This window comes from Oncorhynchus clarkii, chromosome 2 (assembly GCF_045791955.1).
Source record: "Oncorhynchus clarkii lewisi isolate Uvic-CL-2024 chromosome 2, UVic_Ocla_1.0, whole genome shotgun sequence".
Classification (NCBI taxonomy): domain Eukaryota; kingdom Metazoa; phylum Chordata; class Actinopteri; order Salmoniformes; family Salmonidae; genus Oncorhynchus; species Oncorhynchus clarkii.
Genome location: NC_092148.1, coordinates 9,091,653 through 9,105,089, shown reverse-complemented (window position 1 = coordinate 9,105,089; position 13,437 = coordinate 9,091,653). Strand labels below are relative to the sequence as shown.

The window sequence follows — 13,437 nt, the reverse complement described above, 5'->3', positions numbered from 1 at the left end:
AAAATGTGTCATTATAGACTAATTATCAAACGTTGTGTTTTATTTGATTGCTTTCCTCTTCGGTTTTAATTACGGTCATTAATAGAAGCGCATGTAGTCTCCAGCAGTGTGAATTGTAAAGGGTTACCAAGGTTGGTTTACCCGTTACATAATCTACAACGCACTGAATTATCCGGTGTAAACATATTACTGTATTTAACCACTACAGTTACTTAACCTGTTTGTTGTTGATGGTTCTAACTCAGGTCATATCAGATTTAAGCAATTTAATTATTTGTTTTGTGGGCTATAAATAGCTACAATTGTTGGGAGCAAATTGTAACCAACCGTCCTAAACAAAAGCAAGTGGTGACCTGCGCATGCGCTGTACAACATGCACTATCATCTCTGTTATAGTTACTCAACTCATTTACTCTGAGGACGTCTTTGTCATTTTGTCATTCTCTGTTGTCACTCTTCCTATTCCGCCTTGTCTTCAGGTAGAGATAACATCAGCCAATTTCATTTTCAGTTCAGTTCAGGCTACTCAGGTTTCACCCGGGATGAACAGTGTGTTCCCGTTAATTTTGGTGTGGTCTCAAGAAGATGACGGTGGAAATTTCGACCTCTGCGTTTGAAGCTCTGCGGTAGAGCGACTGTTGCACTTTTGCACATTTGATTGCGCAAGAAAGATGCGTCAGTGCTATCCTTTTTTAATTACCGCCGCGCGGTTCAGCAACTGTCGGTTTCCTTCGGCTGGACCAGCGATATAGGTTCAACTGTCTCAGTGAGGTGATCTGCTTATTATTTAGTCTATATAATATGGCATTTGTGTGAGCAAGGCCATCAATCTGTAAAGAGATAAATAAGATCAATACATAACTGACAATATGCCAGGGCCACAGATTATGGCAATCAAATATGAGATAAAATATGACAAAAATCGAATCTCTCACAATGAAAGAAAGCTTTACTACTCTCTGGACATACAATGTATGTGTGTTTTTGTGGTTTTAACAAAATGAAATGACTGGAAAGTTGTCCACCTCAGTTCCACTGCACCCTCGCTCCTCACAGCCCATCTGACCACACCTGAGTCTCAGGCTCTCCCTACCACAGCTCTGGCTGTGTCCTAAACGCACGCACACACACCTGCTCTGCAGCCATCTCCAATATGAGGACAGAAACTCGAGGGGCCTAAGGGAGGGGGGATGGGGGAGTTCACACCTAACCACACACACACACACAGCAAAATACTCCAAAACCAAACCAGTACACTGTGTGCATGTATTTCATGAATTCAGGGAAACTGAAGGGTTCCTATGAAACACTAATTATATCAGAAACTCCAGAGAAATGGGCCACTAGTATCAGTTAGTTACCAGACATATTATTTTCAGTTAGCTTTCATGCCTAGTATTATCAGTTAGTTACCATGCCTAGTATTATCAGTTAGCTACTACTATCAGTTAGTTACCATGCCTAGTATTATCAGTTAGTTACCATGCCTACTAGTATCAGCTATTTACCATGCCTAGTATTATCAGTTAGTTACCATGCCTACTACTATCAGTTAATTACCATGCCTAGTATTATCAATTAGTTACCATGCCTACTACTATCAGTTAGTTACCATGCCTACTAGTATAGTGTTAGTTACCATGCCTAGTATTATCAGTTAGTTACCATGCCTACTAGTATCAGTTAGTTACCATGCCTAGTATTATCAAATCAAATTGTATTATCAGTTAGTTACCATGCCTACTAGTATCAGTTAGTTACCATGCCTAGTATTATCAGTTAGTTACCATGCCTACTAGTATCAGTTAGTTACCATGCCTACTAGTATCAGTTAGTTACCATGCCTAGTATTATCAGTTAGTTACCATGCCTACTAGTATCAGTTAGTTACCATGCCTAGTATTATCAGTTAGTTACCATGCCTACTAGTATCAGTTAGTTACCATGCCTAGTATTATCAGTTAGTTACCATGCCTACTAGTATCAGTTAATTACCATGCCTAGTATTATCAGTTAGTTACCATGCCTAGTATTATCAGTTAGTTACCATGCCTACTACTATCAGTTAGTTACCATGCCTAGTATTATCAGCTAGTTACCATGCCTTGTATTATCAGTTAGTTACCATGCCTACTACTATCAGTTAGTTACCATGTCTAGTGTTATAAGTTAGTTACCATGCCTACTAGTATCAGTTAGTTACCATGCCTAGTATTATCAGTTAGTTACCATGGCTACTAGTATCAGTTAGTACCATGCCTAGTATTATCAGTTAGTTACCATGCCTAGTATTATCAGTTAGTCACCATGCCTACTAGTATCAGTTAGTTGCCATGCCTAGTATTTACCATGCCTAGTATTTACCATGCCTAGTATCAGTTAGTTACCATGCCTAGTATTATCAGTTAGTTACCACTAACTGATAATTTACCATGCCTAGTATCAGTTAGTTACCATGCCTAGTATTTACCATGCCTAGTATTATCAGTTAGTTCCCACTAACTGATAATACTAGTGTCAGTTAGTTACCATGCCTACTAGTATCAGTTCATTACAATGCTTACTAGTATCCGTTAGTTACCATGCCTAGTATTATCAGTTAGTTACCATGCCAACTAGTATCAGTTCATTACAATGCTTACTAGTATCAGTTAGTTACCATGCCTAGTAGTATCAGTCAGTTACCATGCCTACTAGTATCAGTTAGTTACCATGCCTAGTATTATCAGTTAGTTACCACTAACTGATAATTTACCATGCCTAGTATCAGTTAGTTACCATTCCTAGTATTTATCATGCCTAGTATTATCAGTTAGTTCCCACTAACTGATAATACTAGTGTCAGTTAGTTACCATGCCTACTAGTATCAGTTCATTACAATGCTTACTAGTATCAGTTAGTTACCATGCCTAGTAGTATCAGTCAGTTACCATGCCTAGTATTATCAGTTAGTTACCATGCCTAGTATTATCAGTTAGTTACCATGCCTACTACTATCAGTTAGTTACCATGCCTAGTATTATCAGTTAGTTACCATGCCTAGTATTATCAGTTAGTTACCATGCCTGCTATTATGAGTTCGTTACCATGCCTACTATGTGTTATGAGTGCATATGATACCTGAAGAGTCTAATAAAGTAGCATTTTGTTAAGGCTATGTTGGGTTGGGTTTATGCTGACAGAATCCTCTGAACTCTGTGATGTGGACAACGTGTCAGTTTTTACGGTAATGCTGCCTGTCATTCATTTCTTACTGGAAGGGGATCATTCACAAAGAGGGAGGGGTCAGAGACAAGACAGACTGACAAATAAAGAGAAAGAGAGAGGGAGACAGACAGTGACAGAGAGGATGGAAAGAAGGAAGAAGGGGTGAGAGGGAGACAGACAGCGACAGAGAGAGAGAGGAAGAAAAGAAGAGGGGAAAGGAAGAAGGGGTGAGAGGGAGATGTAGATTCGTAGAGAGAAGGCAACAGATGAAGAGAAAAGGGTCTGTATGACATCAGTCTGTCTGAAGTTTGTTTATAACACATGGACCAGTGAGAATGGAAAAGTTATCCCACATTGAGCCAGATACCATTGAAAAACAGTCTACAGTACCCAAGAGGTAAAGCTTTATTCAAGAGGTCATAATGGTCACAAAATAACATATGGGCAATGATTAAAATCTCAAACTGTAAAAGGCCCAATAAATTATAAATAATTATACAAATAAAATACAAAAAATAAACTTAAAATACAAAAAATAAACGATCTATTAAATATTTCGGAGTGGCTGTGGATCCAACTTTTCTAGACCCCTCATTCCGACGGCTAATAGCCTCTTTACACACAGTCTCTGTTCTACTAGAGAACAAGCTACTCTGGTGAATGGTGCTCGTTTGATGAAGTTAGATCAAAGCTGAATCAATGTTTGCCAGATTACATAATGATGGTATTCTACATAACAGAACCCAATATAATAGTGTAGTATAAAATTACTGCAAGACAAAACACCACCTCATTTATTATGGGATTTTAGGATGATTGTTCAAATGGGCACATTTTTCTCTCATGTGGCCAAAACTCAACAGCACGTGCCACTAGGCAAAATATGTGCTATGATTGAAACTAGACACAGGTATGCAGATATGGACGTTTCACATGAAGATTATCAGTCACAATCGACAGTGAAAGGTGAAGGGAGGTGCGTAAAAGTAGAGAATTCTGCACATGCAGAAGTGTCGGGACCTTTAGCTGTCGGGAAGAAGGGTTCAGAAAAGCTGTATCTACAGCCTCGACCTAAATATAATATACCAGAGGTTATGTCCTTCACTCTGACTGGAGCTGGTTGTACAGGAGTGTGTAACAGTGGAGAAAGAGAGGTACAATATCCACAACCGGTTGTGTCTATAAAATACAGTATCTGTAGGCTATGTCAGTGGAGCGCAAGGCATCAGGTGTCTCAGGCAAACTGCTAGAGTTAAGAAGATTACTGGATCTGACAGTCATAACCACACACACACACACACTCAAACATACACACTCCCATGCTCAGGTACTGATATACACCCAAACATTTGTGTGCATACAAACACACCCCCTAGGAAGTCAGTGCTGTTTCTGATATTGTGTGTTTGTAGCGTCTGGTTGGTCGATGAGCTGGCCTATCCATCATCCTCCTAATAGGTGTCCCATTGTGATTGACAGAAACAGCCCTGAGAGAAGGAGAAGGAGAGAGAGCGAGGGAGAAGGAGAGCGAGAGAGGGAGAAGGAGAGAGAGAAGGAGAAGGAGAGAGAGAAGGAGAAGTAGAGAGAGGGAGAAGGAGAGTGAGAGAGAGAGAGAAGGATGAGGGAAAAGAGAGAAACATACTAAGACTGAGAGAACACTTCAGACTGACTGAAAGTCCAATGACACACGTCTAAAACATAACCAACACGTGAGGGTGAGTGGCAGTACCTGTGGCCTCTGTGTGTAGTTTGGAGCTGTACGTGTTGGTCACTTGACAGGAAACAAAAAACCTCCTTCTTATCCAATGAGCAGGTGAGCAGCACTGTTACTACCCAATGGGATGGGGCTTTGGGGAGTAGAGGCGGGATACAGTATTTGTCATAACCAGGAAATGTGGTCAGGAAAAATCTAGAACCTCACTTAGAACCCTACAATAATGACCACAATACCATGAAAACATGTTTTTAGAGCTTAATAAGCTGTGAGTGAGTGATGGAGAGAGTGAGGGAGAAGGTGTGTGTACCTGCGGTAGTTGATGTTGAGGTTGGCAGTCATGACAGGCCCAGAGAGGTAGGTGGCGTGGGTCCCCATTACAGTGTCAATCATGGTAGATATTGCCCCACCATGGACGTGCCTGGAATCACACACATCATTTATAAACATTACACTTCTGACTAACTATGGTGTTTAAATGCTAGCAGTTGATTGTGTAATTTTTACAGAGATACACACACAAGGACAAACATTGTTACAGTATACGCATGCCATCGGCACACACACACACAAACAGCTCACCCCGGGGGTCCCTCCAGAAGGTGGCCAGCCTGGAACACACACACACACTTCTGCTCCTGCTTGTTGACAAACACGACGTACTCGAAAGCTGCACCTTGCTCCCTGATGTTCCGCGTGAAGCCTTCGACTGAATGATCTTACTCAAATACACCCCACCTTGGAAGGAGAGACACACATATAGACAACATCTTACTCAGATACACCAGACCTTGGAAGGAGAGACACACAGAGTTACACACATACACACAACATCTTACTCAGACACTATGCCCAGGATATGAGAGAGACAGGATTATACAAACACATTTTTTTACGCCACATTTTAGTAATTTATCTTGTCCAGAGTGACTTACAGTAGTGAGTGCATGCATTTTCGTACACACACACACACAATCCATCCATATGTGAAAGAAACCCTTCCTTACTGTACCTGTGGTGTACTTGAGGGAGCGGTTATAGCTGGGCAGTCTTCTCCAGACCCCTCTCTTCTTCTCTCCATCATCTGTCTCTACCTCACACTGGCTGTTATAGTGCTCATACGCCTCATGTCGGAGCCCCAGGACGAGTTGGGCAGGCTGAAGTCCCGTGGCTGGAAAGAGAAAGGCCAGGGCAGCACCTAGTGGACAAACACAACTATTACACCCTCATCCATACTTTATTACAGTATTATCTGACTGAGTACAGGGGGTCCCACTGTATGACAACAGAACAGCATGACACGGCAGGAACATCCATAACGAAAAACATTACAGCACAGTTCACAATGCACATTGTGGGAAAAAATAATGTTTCTATCGGCAGTAACGTTCGGGAAAAGGGAACCATGACAAATGTTTAGGTAAGATGAATCATGACTCACATGTTCTCACTCACATTGCCCTTGACAGTAGGCTACACTAATGTTAGGGCTGTTTGTAGCTAGCTAAATATCTGTGACTGTGTGTGTTTCTGGACCTACCGCCATGGTTCGGACACTGTTGATAGAGGACCAGGGAAGCTGGACCCTCTTTGAGTCATTTGTTGTCTGATGTTGGTGTTGAAATTTCCCTTTGAGATTTCACGTCCCATTATTTGGCACAGTCCCCTGGACATCTGCTGCACTCCTGTTCGTATCATTATGACAATGTTGGGGTAAGATTGCCAAGCCCTATTCTGATGTAACTACAAGTTACTGTAACGTTACGGTTACTACTAGCCAGCCCTTCAGCTTTACTGACTAGTGGCTGTTGTATGATAGCAATACACATTCAGAATCAAACCTAACATAGAACTTTCTACTGTAACAAACTAACAACAGAAGGATAAATACGGAGCTTTTGTCAATTTTGTATCGCCTCTGGTTTGGCTGGTAGAAGGACTTTCATGTGTATGTCATCGCCCCATGTTACCACTTCCTGCACAAGGAAAGACAACGGGCAACACGCGTCATGCTGGTCATGTGATCTGTATCGTTCACTGTAATTAGCAGCGAAGGACGGATATTTCCGGCGACATAGGTTAGTTACCATGCCAACGTAGACAGACTCTGTTGAGACGCTGACATTTTTTAACCATTTATTCGTTTATTGTGCAGTCTTTGTTAAAGGAAGATACGTGTGACTATTTATTTCAAATAAACTGCCAACAGGATGTTTGGTTGTGAGGAACGACGTTCCAAAAACAAACTTGTGCAGAGGGCGAGAGACAGAATCAAGGTAAGCATGTCACTACTAAGCAACACACAGACAAAAAAGTGGTCAGCTAAGTGGCTGGAAATGTGTTCTAGTCTGCATTTTCACTCTTTTAAAGAAAGATGGCGAGATGACGAACCGCATTGCAGAGCTGGACAGGTGTGTAAACTATTCAGTGCTGTACTGTTGGGCTAATTGTAACTGCAACGTTTGATACGTTTTCCCTGAAATACCTTGAAGTTACAGTCCTTTCACTTCTCAATGTAGTGAAAGGACCCCCCCCCCCCCCCCCCTTCCTCTTCTCTTTCTGTATCTCAGTATCTGTGGTGTGATGCAAAAGGCTGAGTTTGAGGGCTCCACCCAGGCTGGTTCCATGAGGACCCTGAAGCTGAGAGAACTGACCCAGCAGAGAGAGACTGAGCTGGGAAAGACTGCTCTGACGATGGTGAGGGAGTGGAGGTGTGCTGAAACAGGGCCCTGTCTCCTCAGCAACACTAAAAAAGTATTTCCGGGTCACGGAATTTCAGAATGTTCAGAATAAATGTCTGCACGTAATAGCAGAAAAGTGTCAATAGCCTAAATGCCCCCAATGCAAATCACTGTGTATGGAATACATATGGGCTTGTAGAGCAAATACTATTCTAGGTGCCGCAGTAGAAGTGTTGTAGGGAATACTCAGTAGGGTCTGTTGAATGTATTTATGGTGTAATTTCATAGGGCTGTGAATGACACAGATCAAGATAGCTTAGGATTCAACACAATAGTACCTGGGCCTGAACCCCGCCCTGTGCAACTGGGTCCTGGACTTCCTGACGGGCTGCCCCCAGGTGGTGAAGGTACTGTAGGAAAAAGCACCTCCACTTCGCTGATACTCAACACTGGGGCCCCACAAGGATGCGTGCCACCTCCTGTAATCCCTGTTCACCCATGACTGGCCAAGCACGCCTCCAACTCAATCATCAAGTTTGCAGACGACACAACAGTAGTAGGCCTGATTACCAACAATGAAGAGACAGCCTACAGGTGAGGGCTCTGGGAGTGTGGTGCCAGGAATATAACCTCTCACCCAACGTCAACAAAACAAAGGAGCTGATCAGGGACTTCAGGAAACAGCAGATGGAGCACCCCCCTATCCACATTGATGTGACCGCAGTGAAGAAGGTGGAAAGCTTCAAGTTCCTCGCGTACACATCACTGACAAACAGAAATAGTCCACCTACACAGACAGTGTGGTGAAGAAGGCACAACAGCACTACTTCAACCTCAGGAGGCTGAAGAAATTTGGCTTGGTACCTAAAATCCTCACAAACTTTTACAGATGCACAATTGAGAGCATCCTGTCGGGCTGTATCACTGCCTGGTACGGCAACTGCACCCCCCGCAACCGCGGGGCTCTCCAGAGAGTGGTGCGGTCTGCCCAACGCATCACTGGGGGCAAACTACCTGCCCTCCAGGACATCTACAGCACCCGATGTCACAGGAAGGGCAAAAAGATAATCAAGGACAACAACCACCCGAGCCACTGCCTGTTCACCCCGCTTTCATCCAAAAGGCGAGGTCAGTACAGGTGCATCAAAGCTGGGACTGAGACTGAAAAACAGCTTCTATCTCAAGGCCATCAAACTGTTAGATACTGTTAAATAGCCATCACTAGCACATTAGAGGCCACTTTAATAATGGAACACTAGTCACTTTAATAATGTTTACATATTTTGCATTACTCATCTTATATGTATATACTGTATTCTACTGCATCTTAGTCTATGCCGCTCTGACATTGCTCGCCCAAATATTTATATATTCTTAATTCCTTTCCTTTACTTTCGATTGTGTGTATTGTTGTGAAATTGTTAGATATTACTGTTAGATATTACTGCACTGTTATAATGCTAGAAACACAAGCATTACGCTACACCCACAATAACATCTGCTAAACACGTATGTGACAAATAACATTTAATTTGATTTAATTTTCACTGTTGTCAAACAGCTTAAATTAAATTGGGGTGCCTAGACACTATAAGGTACAAATATAGCACTGTACAGGAAGGAACACTCTGTATTATTCAGAGCCCAATGAAATGACACCATATATACAGTGGGGCAAAAAAGTATTTAGTCAGCCACCAATTGTGCAAGTTCTCCCACTTAAAAAGATGAGAGGCCTGTAATTTTCATCATAGGTACACTTCAACTCTGACAGACAAAATGAGAAAAAAAATCCAGAAAATCACATTGTAGGATTTTTAATGAATTTTTTTGCAAATTATGGTGGAAAAGTTTTGTTATTGACCAAATACTTATTTATCTCAATACTTTGTTAAATACCCTTTGTTGGCAATGACAGAGGTCAAACGTTTTCTGTAAGTCTTCACAAGGTTTTCACACACTGTTGCTGGTATTTTGACCCATTCCTCCATGCAGATCTCCTCTAGAGCAGTGATGTTTTGGGGCTGTTGCTGGGCAACACAGACTTTCAACTCCCTCCAAAGATTTTCTATGGGATTGAGATCTGGAGACTGGCTAGGCCACTCCAGGACCTTGAAATACTTCTTACGAAGCCACTCCTTCGTTGCCCGGGCGGTGTGTTTGGGATCATTGTCATTCTGAAAGACCCAGCCACGTTTCATCTTCAATGCCCTTGCTGATGGAAGGAGGTTTTCACTCAAAATCTCACGATACATGGCCCCATTCATTCTTTCCTTTACACGGATCAGTCGTCCTGGTCCCTTTGCAGAAAAACAGCCCCAAAGCATGATGTTTCCACCCCCATGCTTCACAATAGGTATGGTGGTCTTTGGATGCAACTCAGCATTCTTTGTCCTCCAAACACGAAGAGTTGAGTTTTTACCAAAAAGTTATATTTTGGTTTCATCTGACCATATAACATTCTCCCAATCTTCTTCTGGATCCTCCAAATGCTCTCTAGCAAACTTCAGACGGGCCTGGACATGTACTGGCTTAAGCAGGGGGACATGTCTGGCACTGCAGGATTTGAGTCCCTGGCGGCGTAGTGTGTTACTGATGGTAGGCTTTGTTACTTTGGTCCCAGCTCTCTGCAGGTCATTCACTAGGTCCCCCCGTGTGGTTCTGGGATTTTTGCTCACCGTTCTTGTGATCATTTTGACCCCACGGGGTGAGATCTTGCGTGGAGCCCCAGATCGAGGGAGATTATCAGTGGTCTTGTATGTCTTCCATTTCCTAATAATTGCTCCCACAGTTGATTTCTTCAAACCAAGCTGCTTACCTATTGCAGATTCAGTCTTCCCAGCCTGGTGCAGGTCTACAATTTTGTTTCTGGTGTCTTTTGACAGCTCTTTGGTCTTGGCCATAGTGGAGTTTGGAGTGTGACTGTTTGAGGTTGTGGACAGGTGTCTTTTATACTGATAACAAGTTCAAACAGGTGCCATTAATACAGGTAACGAGTGGAGGACAGAGGAGCCTCTTAAAGAAGAAGTTACAGGTCTGTGAGAACCAGAAATCTTGCTTGTTTGTAGGTGACCAAATACTGATTTTCCACCATAATTTGCAAATAAATTCATTAAAAATGCTACAATGTGATTTTCTGGATTTTTTTTTCTAATTTTGTCTGCCATAGTTGAAGTGTACCTACGATGGAAATTACAGGCCTCTCTCATCTTTTTAAGTGGGAGAACTTGCACAATTGGTGGCTGACTAAATACTTTTTTGCCCCACTGTACATTCTACAGACCATACTGACCATTCCCTACAATGCTTCTACTGCGACACCTAGAATAGTTTTTGCTCTACAAGCCAACATGTATTCTTTATACAGTGATTTGCATCGTGGCCAATGGAATGGGTGGAGTAAAAGGCCAGCAACACTAAATGACACCATTACATTCTACAGACACTGAGCACTCCCCACCCCATTTTTACATCTGCACAAATAATCGTATAGGTCTACTACACCTGTTGTATTCGGGGCATGTCCAGGCACCCCATTTTAAGATGTTTGACCACAGTAACAGTACAGCAACTCTTCCTGTGACCTAGCTTTTTGTTCTAACTCATCTGATTTGTGTTCTAGGAACTCTAGTGAGTAGACTGGGCCCTGGTTTTATGGACACACAATTAATCGCTTTTCCTGTGTTCAATTTGTCTGTGCAATACAACAAAAATACAGTTTTTTTTTCTTAAACATTACATTTCAAATTGCATCCTTAAAGAATAGCACCAGTAAATTAACAAGAATCATACAGTCAATATATATATACTGTATATATTATTATATATTATTATATTATATTATGTTTAATGTATATATTTTTTACCAGTAGGCTATTATTAAGCACCAACCATTTTCTCAATATGCTCCACCTTATAATATTCTTTATCTTTCTGTACATTGACTCTGTAACGGTACCCCCTGTATATAGCCTCGCAATTGTTATTTTAATGCTGCTCTTTAATTAGTTGTAACTTAAAAACATTTTTTATTTATTAAATTATTTAACTTTTTATATATATATATTTTTTGTTATTAATTATTATTAAAAATAATTAACTGCATTGTTGGTTTGGGCATGTAAGTAAGCATTTACTGTAAGGTCTACTACACCTGTTGTATTCGGGGCATGTTTGATTTGATTTATATAAAGTACTAATTCTCTATAGTTTTAGATTTTTACCCCATGTAGCTAATTTTAACATTATGCACAAAGCTGCAAAAATATATATTATTTAGTGGCAGATACAGCATTTTACCAGACACAGCGTTTTAACGCAGACTTTTATTTTGAAGGCATAATCAGGAAACCTGAAGTAAAATTAATGTGGATAGGATCCAGCTAGTTTTCTTGCCATGAAGCTAATCCCTGTCTCCATACCGTTTTAGAGACCTTGTTCTTTTAAGGGACATCATTATAACCTATTATCAGCCCTTTCATGTAGGTTCGTAGCATCATATCTCTAACCTATTCCTCTGACTGAGGAAAATTAATGGGCTTATTCTTGTTAATTTGTGTTGCAGTGTCCTTCACACACGTACACTGTTAGAGCAATTACACATTTGTAACACCAGGCAGGGGTAAAAGTAGGCTACACATTGTCAGGTTTTCCATATAGGACACACCAACTTATGAATTGCTTGCATTGTCCATATTTGTACCAGAACTTCAACTATGGCTTCCCCTGTATGTACAGTACATGCTCTCCATGATGTCTGCTTTCTGTGTGTGTGCAGGTCCGTAGAGCAGCACTGCAGTCCCTCCTGGAGCATGAGAGACAGCAGTATGTCATAGAGCTCAACAGACTGGGCAAGACCATCTACAAACAGAGAGTCTAGACTCTAGTCTCTACTAGACCCATAACAACACCAAAGACCATCTGAAGTTTATGCTGAAAGCCATCTAGCAGCTAGGATGTGTGAACAAATATAGAATACTTTGAAGTATTAATGTGAAAACATTTACTCACAACCATCTACAAGCATCTTGTTTACAATCAGACCTTTTTTTATTTATGTAAATACAACGACGTAAAACTGTAATCCTAAAGATAAAACACATTAATGTGTGTTTTATCTTTAGATTACAGTTTTACATCGTATTTCCATAAATAAAAAAAGGTCTGATCTGTACAGAAGCAGAGTGGATAAACTGATTCTGTAAAAGTACACTTTTAAGCAATTTACATTCCAGTAAATGAATTACTGGGCCTCATGTCACCTTAACAAAACAGGAATTTGTGTGACAGTCAGGGAGGAGCACTGTACATAAACCAAACACATACAGTGGGGCAAAAAAGTATTTAGTCAGCCACCAATTGTTCAAGTTCTCCCACTTAAAAAGATGAGAGGCCTGTAATTTTCATCATAGGTACATTTCAACTATGACAGACAAAATGAGAAAAAAAATCCAGAAAATCACATTGTAGGATTTTTAATGAATTTATTTGCAAATTATGGTGGAAAATAAGTATTTGGTCACCTACAAACAAGCAAGATTTCTGGCTCTCACAGACCTGTAACTTCTTCTTTAAAAGGCTCCTCTGTCATCCACTCGTTACCTATATTAATGGCACCTGTTTGAACTTGTTATCAGTATAAAAGACACCTGTCCACAACCTCAAACAGTCACACTCCAAACTCCACTATGGCCAAGACCAAAGAGCTGTCAAAGGACACCAGAAACAAAATTGTAGACCTGCACCAGGCTGGGAATACTGAATCTGCAATAGGTAAGCAGCTTGGTTTGAAGAAATCAACTGTGGGAGCAATTATTAGGAAATGGAAGAAATAC

The 13,437-nt window shown here is 41.1% G+C and overlaps 1 protein-coding gene and 1 pseudogene across 3 annotated transcripts; one reads left to right on the top strand and one right to left on the bottom strand.

The window, feature by feature from the left end:
- Nucleotides 1–3,595: 3,595 nt before the first annotated feature.
- LOC139420728 (acyl-coenzyme A thioesterase THEM4-like) lies at nucleotides 3,596–7,320 on the bottom strand (annotated as a pseudogene).
- LOC139420738 (cilia- and flagella-associated protein 141-like) lies at nucleotides 6,116–12,928 on the top strand. 3 transcript variants are annotated; one of them, XM_071170965.1, is made up of 5 exons: nucleotides 6,116–6,342; nucleotides 7,132–7,198; nucleotides 7,293–7,333; nucleotides 7,493–7,619; nucleotides 12,381–12,928. In XM_071170965.1, exons 1-5 carry the CDS (start codon nucleotides 6,335–6,337, stop codon nucleotides 12,480–12,482), a joined length of 345 nt encoding a protein of 114 aa, XP_071027066.1. In that variant the 5' UTR covers nucleotides 6,116–6,334; the 3' UTR covers nucleotides 12,483–12,928. The 3 variants fall into 3 exon arrangements, with proteins under 3 accessions (XP_071027066.1, XP_071027072.1, XP_071027067.1); XM_071170971.1 differs by lacking the exon at nucleotides 6,116–6,342 and adding an exon at nucleotides 6,950–7,000 and having other exon boundaries at nucleotides 7,297–7,333; XM_071170966.1 differs by lacking the exon at nucleotides 6,116–6,342 and having other exon boundaries at nucleotides 7,071–7,198; nucleotides 7,297–7,333.
- Nucleotides 12,929–13,437: the final 509 nt, after the last annotated feature.